This window comes from Carcharodon carcharias, chromosome 17 (genome assembly GCF_017639515.1).
Source record: "Carcharodon carcharias isolate sCarCar2 chromosome 17, sCarCar2.pri, whole genome shotgun sequence".
Taxonomy (NCBI): Eukaryota; Metazoa; Chordata; class Chondrichthyes; order Lamniformes; family Lamnidae; genus Carcharodon; species Carcharodon carcharias.
In genome coordinates, this window is record NC_054483.1 from 20,461,644 (window position 1) to 20,481,180 (window position 19,537).

The window sequence follows — 19,537 nt, forward strand, 5'->3', positions numbered from 1 at the left end:
TGATATTGTCACTGGACAAGTAATCCAGAGACCCAGCGCCATGCTCTGGTGACCTGGGTTCGAATCCCACCACGTCAGATGGTGGTATTTGAATTCAACAAAAACAAAAGTCTGGAATAAAAGTCTAAAGGTACCCATTGTCGAAAAAATGCATCTGGTTCACTTATGTCCCTTAGGGAAGGAGATCTGCCATCCCTACCTAGTCTGGCCCACATGAGATTCCAGATCTACAGCAATGTGGTTGACTCTTAAGTGCCCCCCGAGATGATCTAGCAAGCCACTCCCTTTCTCAAGGGTAATTAGGGATGGCTAATACATGCTGACCTAGCCAAAGATGGCCACACACCATGAATGAATTTAAAAAAAAAAACCTTACCCAATAAGCACCTTTTGAATAGCAGCCAAGAGAAATGATGATTTAAAAAATGAATGGCTGGTGTCACCCTTCCCATATTCAGACGTTATCCATCTCTCCTGCCTGGTTTCACTCTTCCACCTCCCAAACCTCATGAGAATCAGCTGATAGCTATCACTGGCCATCCAGACAAGGAATACGCCAACAACAGTCATCACCCACCACATGCAAGCTTTATCTCTCTTGCACCCGCCCCACCCTCTGGTTGGTGTCACTGACCCAGTTCAGATACTACTGACTTCTGCACTTCTTTCATTCCAGTTTAGTCTCGATCTCCACAGTGACCAAATTTGAGGTATGACTGAAATCAACGCTCATTTTCAGGGCCTCCTTTCAAAATAGAACCAGTTCAGGGTGACAGGGTCTGACGACAAAATGGTCCCCTTCTGAGACAAGTCCTTTCCATCAGATCCACCCAGTAAACAACAGGTCTACTATTACCCTGGTTTAACCTGCCATTGCAGAGGATGGAGATTCTGCTGTGTGCATCCTATTGTGTCTCTCCCCAACCTCAGCAGAGCTGTGATCTCTGCTGATTCACAGTTTGATCAGAGGACATACAGAAAGCAACGGGTGGGATTGATCATGTGCTGGATTGGGGATTTGAAGATGAGTTGCTCTCCCCTGTAGCTAGGCGATTGGTGCACAGTTTCAGTGCCAGTGTAGATATGGAGGCTCGAGTCCCAGTCTGCTCATTTCCTGCTTTGTTCCATGCCAGCCAAGGGACAGACAGTGAACCAAGGCTGAAAAATGAGAAGGAGAAGCCATTTTGAGACCTTGGGCACCAGGCAGATTGTGTTACTGGTGAAATATAGATACCTGCAAATTTGTGTCACTGGAACGCAATGCTTGAAAGGGGAATGGAAACAGTTCAAATGATAACTTTCAAATAAGCACTGAGTATATACTCAAAGTGGAAAAGGTTACAGAGCAATGGGGAAAGAGTAGGGGACAAGGAAGAACCAGTCAGCCCTTTCAAAGAGCTAACACAGCCATAATGGGTCAAGTGATTTCCCGTCAATTCCTGGTGTGTCACATCATTGCATAAGTCCACACCCACTGCTAGAATGGAGAAACGACTTCTCCAAGACAATCGCGCTCCCCTCATCAGAAATCTCCTATGTCCACCCATAGAAGGCACTAAGGCAGGCAAAGGTTGCAGGAAGGGAGAAAAGGCATCATCTCCAGACTATCTCCAGAATCCTGCACAGACTCTGGTGGGATAGTGTGATTTTACCACATGACAGGGGAATGGGACATGGATTGGAACCTAGAACTCCAGCTGTCACCCCCCCAATAATCCCATGCTTTGAAATAAAAAAAGAGGCCTTCATTTAAATTGCTCCTTCTATGACCTAAGGACACCCAACGCCAGACAATGAAGCATTTTCACCTACATCCAGCCACGTGATAATGACCAGTAATCCATTTCAGTCATGTTGCTTAAGGGGTCATTTTTGGCCAGGATGCCAATACTGCTCGTCTTCCAATTGCGGTGAAGGGTGTTTTACATCAAGGGCATCCGTTTAACATCTCATCTAAAAGGCAGCACCTCAGTGCAGCGGCTCCTTTAACACCCCATGAGAGAAAAAAAGGAAGGAACAAGAAAACCATAATGGAAGACAACTGGAACCAGCAGCCTCACCATGCAAAGGATACTTACGATATATGTGCACCTGGGCTGAAAGGCATAAGTCCCACAGGCGTATAGATGAGTACTGTTGAAGTTCTGCAGGAAACGAATGTAATTGAAGCAGTCAGTCTGCAAGGAGAGAGCAAACAAACAGCTTAGTCCTCAATCATTAGCAAAAGCTACTTACAAGATTCAGGCACGGTTGCCTAAAGCACAAAGCTGTCAAGTGCCAAGTCCATTTTGTTGATTGCCTGCTATACAAACATTGCATGGGGTATAGAAGTGAGCTCAGGCTCACTGATCTCTGCTGGGTGCTGGAATTGCCCTCTGTACTCAAGGGCTACAAACAGAGAAGACAGAAGTACAGAATTAACTGTATTTATCACTCCTGAATTACGATCCAGTCACTCAACAACAACCTGCACTTACCTCGTGTCTTTAACATGCTAAAATGATTCAAGGGAGTATTATCTCCCAAAAAAAAAAGTTGACATATAACTTGCATCAGAAGATACTAAGACCAAAAGCTTGGTAAAAGATGCCAGTTTTAAGAAGTATCTTTGAGAGGAAAGGCAGGGATGCCCGAAGCCAACAGAAAGAAGAGAAGGCATTAAGCCCAGACTATCTACTGGAGAAGGTGGGGTGGAAGAGGTTGGGGGCTGGGGGCGGTGGTGGGGGTGGCGGGGGGGGGGGGGCAAAAGAGAGAGAAAAAGAGGCACAGAAAGAGAAGAAGGGAGAGAAGAGGGGATAAGACTGTAGAGCAGCCAAGCCCAAATGGTCTAATTCCAGTTTCGCGCGGCAACAACGGGCTTCAGTTTAGAGGGAGATTAGAAAACCGTGTCCAAAATGTAGCCCTGTGCAGCAGTCTGGCTTTTGTTCAGGATGCACAAACTTACAGCCAGAATTTAGGCGCACTGTGTTTATTTAAACTCATAGCACTGGTGCGCTGTCAAAATTTCTTGGTTCTAATGAAAAATGGCAATGGTGTCCTCAGATTGGCAACCACCCAGCACAAATTAGAAGGCAAAAGGAAAAACGCCACCTTATCCCAACATAGTCCAGGCTGCAATGTTATGCTCCTGTGCTGTGTGCCTGCAGGATGACCCCAGGTTGCCCTTTGCATGCCTCGGTCTAATCCGTTTACAGTACGCTCTGTGCTTCTGGAACAAACAGCCATTTCATAATCTCACAGCCGACGCTTGAATATACCTGGTTATCTTTCCCCTTCTGAACACACTCCATTTTCTTCTCAATTGGAGCATCCCAAACAATCTGTTTCAATAATGAAAAAAAAAAGAACCCATTACAATGCAAATCACTGAAGCACACAAATGGCCTTTGCTTTTCAGACCCTGCCAGTGTCGCGCACCCTCAATTTTCTCTCCCAAGGTGCTGACTATCTGGGATCCAGTTCCATGGGCACGGGCGATTCTCTGGTAGCTCACCCAACCACGCATCCCTCATACATGCCCCCAGACTAAGCATGATACAGTACAGGTTATGTAAAGTAGGCTTGGATTCTCTGACATATCAAAGGCTAATAGGTGATGGACTGGAACATTTCTGGCTTTTGAAAAGAATCGATGAGGCGGTTGGTGGTGGGGGTGGTTAAATCAAGGACAAAATTATAGCCAGGCCACTCAGGCAGGTGTTTCAGAAACATCCTTCACATGAACCGTGATCTAAGCATGCAACTCTATTCCACTCATAGCAGGATTAGTTATGTTAAATCTGTGGTTGATAGATTTTTGCAAGCCTATGTATTAAGGCATATGGAGTCAAGGCACATAGGCTGGGGGCAGTATGATCCCACTCAATTGTGAATCAGGCTTGAGGGGCTAAATGGCCTCTTCCTCTTACTATATGGGCCTGTCACAGTCGGACTCTGGGTATTTGACCTGTGCTCCCCAGCAGGGATTGCAGGTCAAGGATTAGGGCAGGAACCCTCTCTCCATTCCAAGAGTGTGTGGCCAAATCGAGTACTCGTGCCGGAGGAGTCAGCTAAACTTGCAGTCTTGACCATCTGCATTAGTATCATAGCAAGACGTGCATGTACCAACTGAGACATGCCCACTGCCCGACCCAGGTCCCTCCTGCCAAACTCCACACTGATGTTTGCTGAAGCACCGGTTCCAACATCACCCTGCAAAATGCTTGCTGCAAAGGGGTCTGCTGTTATCACCAATAGTTTATAGTAGCATCCTTAAATGTAGCAAAACATCCCAGTTAAGATTGTGGCAACAGTGCTGCCATAGAAATGACCCCAATCAGGGACAGCAACAGCACAAGGTGTTGTCGTTCAAGAGGGTCTTTGAAGCAGGGCAGGGGAGCAGGGGAGTAGAAACCAAGGCAGAGCGACACAAGGCTATACAGGGAGGCAGAATTCCAGATTGCAGGGCAATAATGGCAAGAGAGTTTGCAATCGACAATGGAGGAGTTAGGGCAGGGGGAAAATGGAGCCCCATTGTGCTCCTGAGTATTAAGGCTGGAGTGTGAACCATAGTTCAGAGGTAGAAAGAAACAAAACCATTGATCGCGTCATATACCAGGCGAAGGAGTTTGAAACAACATGCTTTGGGTAGGAACAGGGAGCAAGTGAAGGTTGAACAAGACAATGGACAAATGGCTGAGTTGTTGGATGAGTTATTCATCCTCTTTCTACTGCTATTCAGACCAAAGAAGGGAACAGCAGCAACCTCCCACCTACAGGTACTGGAACTCCCACCTCCTTCCTTCATTCACAGCTGCCATTTCCTCTTTGGTTGGAAGGCAACCACACAAGGCCAAGGGCCGGAACATTGTTAATTGTGAAGTGCATTACACAACTTGGCCTGCTTCACAGCCTCAGGACATCCTAAAGTGAGTCAGAGTTAATGAATGACCAAATAAAACCAGCCAGGCTTGGGGATCTGACTTACTCGCCACTACTTCGCAACTCGACCAGTGTACCAGAGGGGGTGAATCCTAAACAGTGTGAATAAAACTGAGAAGAGACTTTGATAACAGGGCCCATCCTGTTCCTGCGGCCTGTCAGTGTTTCTGGGTTTACGATGTGGGGTGGTACACACATAGCAAATTTCTTCTTCAAAAGACGAATGCTAAGGGACAGCAAATAACTGATTCGACTCCGATTAGTTTATCAGATTTTATCCAATTCTCATACTTTGGGTCTTTTTAATTTTTTTTTCTCTCCCCACAGAAAGCATTTGGGAATGCGAATGTATTTAAATGTGGATGTTTTCTGGCAACTTGCACTGAGGCATAGGGTTTGAAAGTTATTCAGCTGAGCTTTGACGTTGCTCTTCATCAGACTGAACATTGAACAGTCAGGTGATCCCAGTGATCGACGAACATCCCCAACGCCAGTGTTAGCTTCTGGTCGTGAACACAAAAGGAGATGAAGAGGAGAGGTGTGGGGGGGTGGGGGCACGCATGGAGTCAGTTTGACCCAGCAAAGACTGAGAAGCCAGTCAACTTTTTTTAAAAAAAAACTTCAAGTTGGAAAGGCATTTAAGCGCAGACCAGGGCAACATGGAGCCAGCATGAATTTAGCAAGGAGTTATTTTGTCCAGGCCGTGCTGCTGCAAGGAGATGTGCTTTGCGCAATATTTTGCATTGTTCACCAAAAACAATTTGCACACATGGAACTGAGAGAGTCAGATTACAGCTGTTCACCCATTGTGAAAGAAAGCAGCTGAACCATTCTCATGTGGCCTGTCTTATCATGCCCACTCAGTTCTGAGATTGAAGCAGCACACGTGAAGTATGCTGACTGAGGCACTGATACATTTACGTGAAACCGATTAATATCTCAGGTCAAAAGAATCTGGAACACACAGACACAGACACAGACTCTCTCGCTCTCTCTTTTTTCAGGCTTCAGGGGGCTGAATAGACTGGCACAGAGCTACAAGCCCATTTGTCAGTGAGCAGAACAATACCATTCATCCAAAAACGCCCTTGAATTCGAGCCAATGCCACCAAAATTAAACATGGTAATTAAGGAGATATTTATAAGACAACGTGTGAGCAGCGGGAATGGAGAACTGATTTTAGCTGTAACTTAAAACTGGCTATCCTTTCTCCCCCTGACGATATTGTTATGTCTCTCTGTTGTGACAGGTAAATATGCTAGGTTACATAACCTTGCTATATTCTGCAGGTTGCACCGAGTTTAATAGAATAAAAATTCTAATGACCCCTTAGGAACAGTGGTACATGCTGTGTGTGTGTGTGTGTGTGTGTGTGTGTGTGTGTGTGTGTGTGTGTGTGTGTGTGTGGGGGGGGGGGGGGTGGGCGCCAGGGGTGGGGCAGTCAATTAAAGCCCTCGTCTTGCTCAAAAGCCTTTTCGGCAAAGCAGCAACACGGCTCAGATTAAGAGCTGAGCCAGTGAGGCCCCACTCCCAAACCTGACCCACAGATGCACAATGAAACCTCCAGATTTCAATTGTTGCACCATAACACAGCCAAGTGGACACTAGACATTTCCCTACACAACAGCCCTGTAAGCACAGGAGACCATTCGGCCCGTTGTGCCTTTTCCTGCCCTTTGCAAGAGCTATCGAATTTGTCGCACCCGCCTCATCACGCCTAGGCATCCCGGAATTTTCCCTTTGTGCAAATACTCAAGTCCCTTTTCAAAATTATCTGCTTCCACCGCCCTTTCGGTGCGTTGCAAATCATAACAGTTGTTTGCATTCGAGAAAAATTCTCATTTCTTCTGTTTATACCCATAACTTGTACCCAAATCTGTGTCCTCTAGCTCCTGACCTACCCGCTACTGGAAGCAGTTTACATCTTTTGGAGGGGGGGGGGGAGGTTAGGGGAAGATACATGGGCAAACTGTAGGCCCCGACCCCCCACCCCCGAAGAGGGTGACGGAACTAGATTTTGGGGTTGCCAGCTCCCAGGCTGCGATGGCAGCCATGGGGATCACAGCGAGTTTTGAGAGCCGCACGATCCCTTCAAGATGTTTGGGTTTCTTGGTCCGTGGGCATGATTTCATCATCTGTCCTCTGAGGCCTGATTGTTGTGACGGCCACAGTTTATACTAAGGTGGGTCTTGGCTTTTCTATGGGAAAAGCCAGCTGTTTTAAACCTCGGCCTCCCCCTCCCCCTCAAGCACTCACTCCCCGCCCCCTCACTCCCATGTTCACTCTGGGGTCGCACAAAGTCATGGGCGTTAAAATGGCGCCACGTTGGTGAAAAAGGTTTGGGAAGTACTGGTTTACCCGATGAAAAGCATTTCAGAGGGTCAGTCGTACCAGCTGAATACGTTTCCCCCCCCCCCCCCCCCCCCCCCCCCCCCATTTGCTGTATGGGGGACCACAAATAACTAGTCTTACTCACAGCCTGGTTGGCTTTGGTCAAAGAGCAGGAAAAGCAGAAGGAAGCTGCCACATCTCGCACACTGGGCAGACCGTAACAGGCTGGCCAGAAGCTGTCCAAGAAGCATACGGACCTGCGCTTTACTCCACGAACGGCCAAGGAGGGGGACTGCAAGAGTCAACTGTAACAAGCCTAATGTTGTCTGGCTTACCAACAAAATGTCCTTGTAAACGAGTGTGGTGCAACGTCACACGGTTAAGTGACAGAGACCCGGCGGGAAGCAAGAAGTGCAAACCTCATACGTTGCACGGCGATATACATGCCGACCTGAATGGTTCTTACGAATAACAGCCGGCAGTAGTATCGTCGAGGTGACGGACGACCTCTCAAGAATCCTATTCCAAGCTCCAAATTCAAGACGAAACAGAGGACAATACAGGTAACTTATAACAACTTGCCTTGGCACCATTAAACGAGAGGATTATTACGCTTCCCAGTTGCTCAACTTGCCAGCAGCATCAAGGCTAATACACAAACACTGGTCATTTGGGTGAGGAGCACTGAGTCATCCCAGCAGACTGCTGAAGTCATATCTGACACAGGCTGTGTAAAGTAAAATGTTCCTTACCGTTTCTTTCACCTCCTTTGTAATATTGTGCACGAGAAGAGCAAACACTGCCTCTCGAGCACCGACGTACAGAATCTGTTCATCTTCATCCAGTCGCAGGGTGGTGTAGTTGAAGATATTGGGTTTTGAGAAGCGTTTCACCTCTTTCAGGGCTGCAAGAGAGAAGGAGATTAGCTTCCAGGTAATTGTCAGCTGTCATTTCAAACTGCAGCCAAAGCCTGCACATCAGGAAACTGAAATACCAGTGAAAAAAATCCCAAACAAACCACAAAACCCCTCCCATCTTCCCCACAACTTGGAACGTTCTGTGTCGGCACGATCGCAACCCTTCATCATCTTCAAGTCCTCTATGAGGTGAGCCCTCGGCCTTTCTCTTTTCCAGAATGAAGATACCCAGCCTGTCAATCCTTTCCTGCTATATTATCCGTGCATTTTCATTATCATCCTTGTAAATCTGGTCTCCGCCCTAGCCAGAACCTCCTTATATCCTTATTGTAATATGGCGACCAGAACTGTACGGAGTGCTCAAAGTGTGGACAAACCAAGGTTCGATAGACATTTACAATAACTTCCCTACTCTTCAATTCCGTTTCTCCCGCAATAAACACCGGAACTCGGTTTGTCTTTTTTATGACATTATTAACCAACATCACAACTTCGTGATTGGTCTATTTGGTACTCGTAGATTCCTTTGTGCCTCCACCACATCTAGATTCATTTAGGTATGTTTGCTCCTTAACTTTATTGGCACAGCGTGATACCTCACGGTTAGAGAGTTTGGATGTGAAAGGTGCTGGGTTCAAGTCCCAGTTAGGGGCTTAGACATAGGCTCAGCTAGAAGAGGTTAGATTAAATAATTTAATGGTGGGACTCAGTGCAGAGTAAGATCAAGTGCAAACTTAATGATAACTGTAGGGAGTGCCACCAGAGACTGCTCAGTTGTTTTAAACTCTGACATTGGTGGTTCAGTGGTAGATTCTCGCTTACCATACAGCAGGCCCAAGTTCGATTCCTGGCCAATGCAGAGCAAGTCCCTTTATTTAGATATTCATTTGCATTGTTATAACCTCCAGGGCCATGAGCCAAGTGCTGGAAAATGGGATTAGTGTCGTCAGATCTTTATTGACCGGCGCAGACACAATGGGCCAAAAGGCTTCCTTCTGTGCTGTAAACATCTATGAGGAGTCATTGTGGGCATTCTCCCTGCTATAATCTCACCACTCTTAACTCATCCTGCTTTTCGAGGCACACTGGAGGTTACTAATAGCTAACAGCCAACACCAGGAAACCACAAGGGCTTGCATCAGCTGTCGCTTGTGGTCTGATTTTTTTTAGGAGATCAAGGAGTCTCCGAAACTACAAATACCACATAGTTCCGGTTTCACTGGAGGTGGAGGGCGATTACTACAATCTGGTACTGCCCCTGGTGAATTATTTCCCATGGTTTCAAACTTCAGTACCCACCCAGGACACGAGTACCATTCCAATGGTGGCAGGCAGAGCCCCAACCCACATTATAGCTGCCCATGAGATGACTTCGTGTTTTATTACTACAATGACTCAGAGAGCGGAATGCTTATTTTTAAACCCAACATGCTCGAATGCAACAGCATAATTTTCTGTGTGGCACTTATCCTCCCTTCAAACCTTGCTCCCACAATCAATGACAGATTGGGAACCACCAGCACTTGACCCTAGTGTTAAACTCTCAATATGTGTCTATGGGGAAGGGGTAAATACATTATTGTCCTGCTCCATAGTTGGAAGAGTCTTTGTAACAACACTGCAGTGATAATGAGAAATGTGTGCGCAGTACAGTCAGATATTCCCCTCCAGAGGGCACAGGGAGGTATCCAACTTTTCCTGTCTCCCGTAATTCCTCTAATCGGCACAGCTGAGATCAAGGAGATAGCAGAAGAGGTTGGGCAGGTGACATCAGATGCCCGCATCACCACGAGAAACCAGGCCACAGTGAAAATGGGATCAAGCTCAACTTTAGAGCTGGTATTTCTGTTCCACCAAATGTTGCATTGCTGCATGTCCTTGATATTACAAGTGAACACGAAATCAGGCAGTCGGATGTTCTCCCTACTTGCTGCTGTCACACTACGAACACTGTGGAAGTGTACTTAGCACTTAGAACACTCAGCACACTGTGGAAGTGTAGAACAGCTCCCTGGACACAACTGGGAGAAATCTCAAAAGATTCTCCTCCCTTATCGAAGGTTTCAGGAGATTTCTGTTATCGAATGAGAATAGCCTCTTAATTTCAGAGTGCTGGAAATGTGACATCCTTTTTCTGCAGGAACACGCACTTGTCACCTAAGTGAGGGTATGAGGCCGATAGAACATGAACAGCCAAAAACTGTTGAGTCAGCTCATTTGGCGAATGTTCACTGAACCGGCTGCATAGAAGGAGTTATCTTTAGAACTGCTTGCTTTTAATCTGCTGACACTGAACGCTACAATGCAAAAACATAAGAGGAGAGCGGTTCCCAGGATCCAGCCCCCAAGTCAGACCCCAATGATAAATGCATGAACACTTAATCCATGATGACATGGAATCCACCCCTTTTACACTGGGCTGCTCCACATTCCTCCAAACATTCTCCACAAGGGTTCACAGATGAAACCTCTCACTCTGCTGCACAAATGCTGACTGTGCTGTTGTGCCTTCGCCCACTTTAAGCTTTTGTTTCAGGTTTCAAACATACAAAGCTTTCTTTCTTTTCCATTCAGACCCAGCTCAAAGTCCTGAAATCAATTGCAAGGAGTGCTCAGTTACTCCAGTCAGATCCTGGTTAGGCCAGGCAGAGAGTGATCGTGTACCAAAACATTTAAGTCATCTCATTGGCCACAGTGAGGTGGGCTAGGGCTCTGCCTGCGGTCAGTGGTACAATTCCAATGGTGTCCTTCTGGCTGCAGCAGGTGGCACACTCATTGCTGTGCACAACTTGCTCAACCCAGATCACCAGTGTTGCCAATTCCCTCATCCCACTACAGTCCAATCATGTTCCATCAGGCTCACTGCACTCTCCAAAACCACAATATACTACTCATTGCAGTGTCATTAAGCATTCATGCAATTACCATGCTTTAACGTGGAACCTGATACGATGGCACTTGCGGTGGGTTGGGGGGGGGGGGGGGGGGGGGGGGGGGGGGTGGTCTAGATTCTGGGAACCACTGGCCTCCCCTTCATATCTTTGTATTCTAGTGCTTAGTATCATTGCCGTGTCGCTCTACCGATGCCCGAGCTGCTTTGGACAGTGAAGGAGCCGGGAGACAGGGCAGCAAGGAGGGGGGGGATTAGAATGAAGACCAATAACCAGGGTTCCTGTTCTTCAACACTATGCTGTGACTTCTGGTTGGGAAGAGCGCCACGCGCCTTTGATCTGAAGCTCTCATCCACACATGTCCCCCTGTCCTCCCCTACCGAGAAAGGCAGCCAGATATCTGCGTCGTACTCCCCATGTTAGCTGAGAGATAAAGAATGCCATGGAGCAACCAAATAGTGAAAGGACAAGTGACAACACCTTCAGGAACGGACAGCATGGAATGAAAAAAAATTTACCACCATCACTGTGCTGGTCTTTTCAACATTAGTTAGTGGGCAGGAATTTTGTAAAGGTGTAACAAGAAGTTGTGCTAATAAAAGGTGGCGGGCAAGGGGTGCTCTAGCCATTAAATATTTTCACTTGGCAACTTCAACAAAGTTATTCAAAACCTCAACGAACAAGAAGCAGGTGTAGTAGGGGAGATGAGTGGGACCTCCGCATCCTGACTTCTGATGCAGGTGTGGGGTTGGATGCCAGTACCCACCCACTGCAGAGCACTTGGCCCCAGCCAAATGCCGGGCAGGAAACCCTGGCTCAAGAAGAAAGGGGATGCCCCAGCTCAGCAGGTAGGGGGTAGGCTGGCAGACAGTGGGTGTTGCGGAGCCTGAAGCCCAGGACCCAAGCTGAGGAGGGGAAGCCAGAAGCTCAGGGAGAATGAGAGCGCAGGCCAGCAGCAAGGAGCAGCACCACAAATCCGAGACTTCTGAGCCACAGTGTCGAGGAGTCAAGGTCACGAATAGGGCAGACCAGAACCTCTGATGGTGACTGGAGAACCGGGAAGTGGCACTGCAGCAGGCCAACAGCAACTGCAGACTCAGTGGGCCGCCTGGACAGCACCCGAGTTCAAGAAGCCACGAGCAGGGGAAGGCGCTGTTCGTGTCCGGGAGGTAAGGTAATCTGGTCAACGTGGTCATAGCAGATGAGCAGTAGGAGCTCCACCAACTGAATTTGCTTCCCGGGTGATTTATAGGTCAAGGGTTAATCTCCGGCACGTCAGCCACCTATGTCCTCTGTCGTTAGTCCATTGCTCTAAGTTGAGCTTTTCCATTATCATTTATAGGTTTGAGGCCAGTAGAAAAGGATCCCCATTTTGTAACCTTCGAGCATTCAAAGTGGTTGAATTTCACGTTACACAGGCAATGGAACCAGTTCAAGGGATTGACTCGAGAAAAGCAAGAGCACAATAGGCACCGGAGTTCAGGTGATCCTGCTCCCCCAAGAAGCCCGAAGAAACAGTACCACAAGCTCAACTCTCAGAAGGAGTTCCAACATTAACAACAGACGCACACAGCGACTCAGGCTGAGCTGAGGTCGTGTTAAGACTGGGTGACCCTGCCCATGGCATCATCCTGTTTTAGCATTTCACCTCCCAAACACCATTTGAAAACTGGCAGTAAGGGTCAAATACTGAAAAGATTGAGCCAAATCCCCTCACTACCTGAAGCTATCAGCAATTAACACTCTCCTCCTACACTCCTGCATTGTGTGAGCTCATGTGACCCTCACCCAGTCAAAGCAAAGGTGCTGGAGTGGCACACTAAAGGTTGGGGCAGGGGAAGGCAACTGTCTAGTACAGCCAGGGGCAGGAAACAATGAAAAATCCTTTTGGGCTGTATGCTAAACAGGTAAAGAGTATGATAAATATTAAATATTGGTTAAGTATGGAAGAAACTGATTTGGTTCGATTTTATCTAACATCAACCTTGGATGATCACGTCATATACTTTTGTATATTTTATGAATGAAGAATATTTCTGGCATACAAGACTTTAGCCCTCCTACCCTAATATACCTTGGGGGCTGATGACCGAGCAAAAACACTCAAGCTTGTGAGGCGCTTGTAACTGGAAACTGATCTGTATGGCACCCTATGTAGTGTCAAACATGAACTGTTCAGTGATTTACCTCAACAAGTTACAGTTTTGAAAAAAATAGTGATGGAAGGTTGTTGACCTGAAACATAACTCTGTTCCTCTATCGAGAGATACTGCCTGTCCTCCTGAGTATTTCAAGCATTTTATTTTTGGGAGAAGTGTATCTCCTGTCAGCCAAGTTTTAAGTGCGATTGTTGACTCCCCTCAAAAGGTGAAGCAAATTGGGTAAAGTTCATGATGGCATCAGAACTAAAACTGCAACTTTACTTGTGTGAAAAGGATTCTGGATTTACTGCCAACTTGCACTGAGACGAGATGCTCCCACAGTACTGACAGGCTAGCTGCGCAACTGTCACCAATTCCTAACCATAACACAAGGTGCAGTCAGTTTTGGCTTATTTTTATCTTACCATTTCTCCTGGAGACTCCTTCTGGGCTAGGATTCCCCTTAGTACTTCACCCCGAGGGAGATGTTCTTGGCTGAGAGCTGGACAGCCTTGGCCAGAAGTTGGCAGCAGGATAAAGCACAGCAGAGACCAATCTAACCACAAAGGTTAAAACTGTGACTCACTGCAGGGGTTCAAAATCAAATGAAGCACTTTGATGCAGTAAACAGGGAGAAACTGTTTTCAGCGCCAGACACGTCACGAACCAGAAGACAAAGACAACTGAAGACAAATTAGAAGGACCAAAGAGGTGACATCAGGAACCTGCAGGGTTGATGTGCAATCTGGAATGCACTGGTTGCAGGAATCAATACTAACTTGCAAAACTGGATTAGATAATCACATGAAGGGAAAGTTATCAAGAATGCCAAGCGTGGGCAAGTGCAACTCATTGCATAGCCCTTCAAAAGAGCAAGCATAGACATGATAGGCCAAATGGCCTGTCTCTGGACATGCAGACAGTAAAATCCTGCCTCAACCAAAACTCGACAATAGCTGCCCTGACTGCTATAGCATGGTAAAAGCAAAATACTGCGGATGCTGGAAATTGAAACAAAAACAAAAATAGCTGGAAAAACTCAGCAGGTCTGACAGCATCTGCAGAGAGGAATAGTTAATGTTTCGAGTCCGTATGACTCTTCCTCAGAACTAAGGAAAAATAGAAATGAGGTGAAATATAAACTGGTTGAGGGGGGTGGGACAGGTAGAGCTGGATAGAGGGTCAGTGATAGGTGGAGGCAAAGAAGAGATTGCAAAAGATGTCATAGACACAAGGACAAAGGGGTGTTGACAGTGGTGACATTAGCTAAGGAATGTGCTAATGGGGACATTAAGGGTAGAAAGCAGGACGAGCAAGTGACAGCCCGAGTGGGGGGTGGGGTGGCTACTAAGGCTATCTTTACCTTGCTCGTCCTGCTTTCTACCCTTAATGTCCCCATTAGCACATTCCTTAGCTAATATCACCACTGTCAACACCCCTTTGTCCTTTTGTCTATGACATCTTTTGCAATCTCTTCTTTGCCTCCACCTATCACTGGCCTTCTATCCAGCTCTACCTGTCCCACCTCCCTCAACTAGCTTATATTTCATCTCATTTCTATTTTTCCTCAGTTCTGAGGAAGAGTCATCCGGACTCGAAACGTTAACTGTATTCCTCTCCGCAGATGCTGTCAGACCTGCTGAGCTTTTCCAGCTATTTTTGTTTGTGATTGCTACAGCATGGTGTCTGGATGATGGGATCCCTTTCCTACATTACTACACTGACTGCACTTCAAAAAGACTGGATATGTTATGGTAAGAGCTGCATAAATGCAATTTAGTCTTTTGTCCTCCACATGGACTTGCCCAATTTTGCTTTCATATTTTGCAGATTTTCGATGGTATCTCCAGAATATTTCATTGCACTACTTGTAGACCCCGCAAGTGGAAAGTGTAACCCTTTTAAAAGATTAAGACAGAACCACTTCCTCCTTGGCTTCATATTTTCACCCTGTAATGTTGCATAGCTCAGGTATTTCCAGGTGCTACTTTTGCCAAGTTATCCCACTGCTCAGACAAAAAAACTCCTCCCTTAAACCTGACTTACAGGCTAAAATGCAGATGAACTTGTTTACTCCAAAACAGAAGTATCAGCTTGCGAGTCCAAACGTTGAGGCTTGTTGAGGACATGTTGAGGCTTGGAGACAAAAACAATGTGATATTGATCCCTGGTATGCGATGAGCGAACACAGCTCAGTGGAGGCAGCAAGTGGTCACCATTGCTCGATTAGATCCCAGCCTGCAAACTCACTCCAGTAAACTCTGAAATTAGCTCCCAGCGTCTAACTCGCTCCAGTTAATCTATTATTCTATTTATAAACCATCCAAATTGCTTGGTTAGATTGTCCCCTGTAACTCATCCCCAGGTGTCCAGTCATGTATAAGCCATTCGATCCGCATTAGATCGTAGTTTGTAACTCACTCTTCAGGTATCCATTATGCTGCACATAAAAAACTTTAATCAGTAAGTGATTCAGAAGGTTAAACTCACTCTGCGAATCCATTACTGTCAGCAGTCAGATCTAAATTTTGGTGTCATTTCACTTCACAAGGCCAGCAACAACTCTTCCAGATTACAGTACTCAGATGTCATCCGTAAAATGCCAGATCACAAACATCATTAGAAGCTGAATATCTCAATTTTGGCTGGAAAAAAATCTTTCCTTGCAAACACTGCTTGCCAATAAAAGTTCAAGTAACTTGAGGGCTGTCATCATACCTTCCATCGAATTTTCCACACAGCCTATTTAGGTGAGAAAGAAAGGCTATTCCATCAGAATACAACTAGAGTGCTTTTCCCCACTCCTCTGCTGGGGCAAGGAGTCATCCACAGCATGACCCCCTTGAACAATTCTTCTCAAGGTACTGGCCCTTGCTAGGGTTCAATTCAGGATATCATTCCAGCAGTATGTAGGTGCTAATACATAGGTCAGTTCCCAATGTTTCTGCGCATTTAGTTCTGTGAAAGCTGCCCATCATCTTGTCTTTAGCTGATGTTTATTCTGTTATGATCCCTGTGGAGACCCATAAGGTAAAGAACTCAGCATCCCAAATGACCCCAAAAGGAAGAAACCAATGGACAAGATTTCACTCTTTGAAACTTTTACTGCAATAATCAAAATCGACATACATTAAAACGTGAATTAACAGGCTAATTGTATTCAATAGATTACACTTAAATTACACTTGAAATAGTCAATGCAACAAATTTCTTAGGCAGCTCTCTTAGTACACATGTGGCACTGCGCACATGTGCATTCCCAAGTCTTTCATAATAACTCAGTCTTCCTTTGGTACAGTTCAACCACTCCGAAACGCAAGGTCTGACCCTCAAGTAGCCTCCATCAACTGAAATTTACAGATACCAAGGCATAGTTCTACAGAGCCTCCTTCATTCAATTCCTGACGGTGCTGATAGCGTAGCTTTCCCAGAGTCATCTGCATCCGACCACACAGCAAGACATCCCAGTACATGGTATGGTCGGCTATGGTTTAAAAAATAAACACCCGGCTTCTCAGTGTACCTCAACTGTTCATGCAGCTCATGGCTTCAGTCCTTGCAGCTGATGCACCACACACTGCTTCACAGCCACAGTCTCATTTTGACCACTGGCTGAAAGCCGATCTCTCAACCTTTACTTTTACCCAATTAGTTTCATTTTTCTAGCAACGTACCAGAGTATTGATTTCTCAGAAAGTTTGATGTCACAGCCAGGCAATCAAATAAATTGAACCCCCCTTCCCATTAAGCGACTGGCTGTTCCAGTTAGGGGCCGTCTCAAAAAAACACAGGCTTTGAAATTCCAATCAATACAGGTCACAGCCTACAAATGTCAAGTATTGGTCACAATGTGTGCACTTTAGGAACACACAAAAATAACAGACATGAAAATCCTACCCCACAATCATAATGGCCAGCCCAACATCATCAAATACTTGTTCAAATCGTAGGGCTGAACAGACAATGCTCCAGAAAATTCATCTCCGATCTCTTCAGATTTAAGATCGATCCAAGAGATCACATGAACATCTTGCTATTGTATATAACTGGATGGTGATCAGGAGCTGAAAACCTTGGCTGCTTTCTCCCTCTTCAACAAACCCAGGGATCCTACTGCCTAACAGGAGATAGACTTGCGCCCGCTGTCCTTGGCGAGATTGGCTGGCTCTGCATCGAGCAGGGTGGGACCTGTGAACTTCTGTTCTGCATGATTCAGTTACCACACTGGGCAGTGCATTCACCAAGTGAATCTCTCAGAAAGCAACATGGAATATTCCTGACCACATTTATTTTGTTAAATGCTTGATTTTACAGAGTGCACAATGAGATCATTGACAACGTGGGTTTTACAACAAAGCTATGGCAGAGTGTGCTACCTCTGAGGCTCCCTGTGCTACGAGCCATCTGTCAATACATCTGAGGAAGTTGCAATATCATCCAGCTCAGCAACTCCCTCATGATGGAGGAATCATCAACCAAACGGACGATTGGACATCTGAAGTTTCCAATGCAATGACTAACAGATATCTCTTCAACCGCCTACAGTACACACGTACAAGACACATTCCTAATGTCTAAGGAATCCTGCAGTCTTGCTAATTTGAGAGTTGGCAACTTTCTCACTTCAGCATCAGAAGTTTTTTTTTTGAAGTATCTATTCTTTCACGGGATGCAGGAATCGCTTCCCAGTCCAGCATTTTTTTCCCCACCCCCAATTGCGCTTCAAAAGATGAGTTACCTGCTTAAATCACGGTAGAGAAATCTGGTTTAGGTAGAATCACAGTGCTGTTAGGAGGGAGTTCCAGAATTCTGACCCAGCGACAGTGAATGAACAGCGATATAATTCCAAATCAGGATGGTGAGAGGCTTGGAGGGGAACCTCAGGTGATGGTGTTCCCATGCATCTGCTACCCTTGTCCTTCTCAGTCATAGAGGTTGTGGGTTTTGAAGCTGCTGTCGGAGGCAGCTTTGCAAATTGATGCAGCGCATCTTGTAGAAACTAGAAACTGCTTCCACCGTGTGCCAGTGGTGCAGGGAGTGAATGTGTAGGGTTTTGGATGGGGTACAAATCAAGTGGGCTGCTTTGTCCTGGATGGTCTCAAGGTTCCAGTGTTGTTGGAGCTGCACTCATCCAGGCAAGGGGTGAATATTCCATCACACTCCCAACTCGTGCCTTGTAGATGGTGGACAGGTTTCAGGGAGTCAGGAGGGGAGTTACTGCAGAATTCCCAGCCTCTGACCTGCCCTGGTAGCCACAGTTGTGGGATTATTCCCAATCACTCCAGATTGAGCACAAACATCAAGGCTGGCATTCCAGTGCAGTACTCAGGAGTTAACCAACATCACCTAAAACAGATTATCTGATCGTGATTACAATCCTGTTTGCTGAAACTTGGTGTGCAAACTGGCTGCCACATTTCCCACATAACACTGCTGACATTTGAAAAGTACTTACTTTGCTGAAACGAGCTTTGGTACAAGCAAGAGGTTGCGAAAGGCACTATGCAAATGCAAGTCTTTTTAATCTCATCTATCGTTCATTCTTCATACTGTTATGAAAATAGGGTCACTGCTTCCCCTCAAGTGATTGCTATTGGAGCAGGTGCAGTATTAACACTCTGCAAGCCATCCACATATCGGTTAGTCATTGATTCCAAACAATATGCAAAGTTATATGCCTGGGTTTGATCTGTGTCAGGTTAAAAAGGGCCAACCACCTCCATTGTTTGTGGTCTTATGGAGTCTGTGGACCATGTGTACAGAGTGTTGTAGGCTGCACTCACTTTTCAGTTACTTGAAAAACCTTTTACCTTTGTTTTGTTTTCACTTCAGTCCCATGCTCCTGATCTACGGGCACCCGGTGCAGAGGGGAGCAGGGAGGGAGGAGGACCTCCTCATGTATCGGATCCTGGGCTTGGCCAAGTTGGCCATTAACAGGTCCAGGCAGCAGGTGACCGAGGGGGTCACCCGGCCCGACTGTCTGCCCCTCTTCCACGGCCACTGTCATGGCTGGGTGCCCCTGGAGAGGGAGTACATGGTGTCTACCGGCACCATCAAGGCCTTCCTTGGTCGGTGGGCACCGCGGGGTCTGGAGTGCTTTATTGGCCCCTTTCACCACATTTTGGTTTGATGTTGCAAGTTTCCTTTAAGATTAGTTTTTATTTTTGCAGTATCCCTTTAAGGGCCTGCTTTTTTAAAAAAAATTTGTACCTCACTGTGTTAATTTAGTTTAATTGGTTTAATCAAGAGTGAAAAGGGCCAACAGATGAGGGGCAACTGGTCTCAGCACCCAGTGCTGGGGAGGGTAAATGTGTGCAGCTCAGACAAAGTCCGAAA

At 46.3% G+C, this 19,537-nt stretch overlaps 1 protein-coding gene across 4 annotated transcripts in view; it reads right to left on the reverse strand.

The window, feature by feature from the left end:
• sema4c (sema domain, immunoglobulin domain (Ig), transmembrane domain (TM) and short cytoplasmic domain, (semaphorin) 4C) overlaps window positions 1-19,537 on the reverse strand; it is an 86,575-nt gene that overhangs the window by 30,486 nt on the left and 36,552 nt on the right. For all 4 annotated transcript variants that reach the window (XM_041209336.1, XM_041209333.1, XM_041209334.1 and 1 more), the window contains 3 exons: window positions 8,005-8,156; window positions 3,258-3,320; window positions 2,079-2,177 (listed from right to left, as the gene is read on the reverse strand). In XM_041209336.1, coding sequence (XP_041065270.1) covers window positions 2,079-2,177; window positions 3,258-3,320; window positions 8,005-8,156 — 314 coding nt within the window. The remainder of the gene's footprint in view (window positions 1-2,078; window positions 2,178-3,257; window positions 3,321-8,004; window positions 8,157-19,537) is intronic.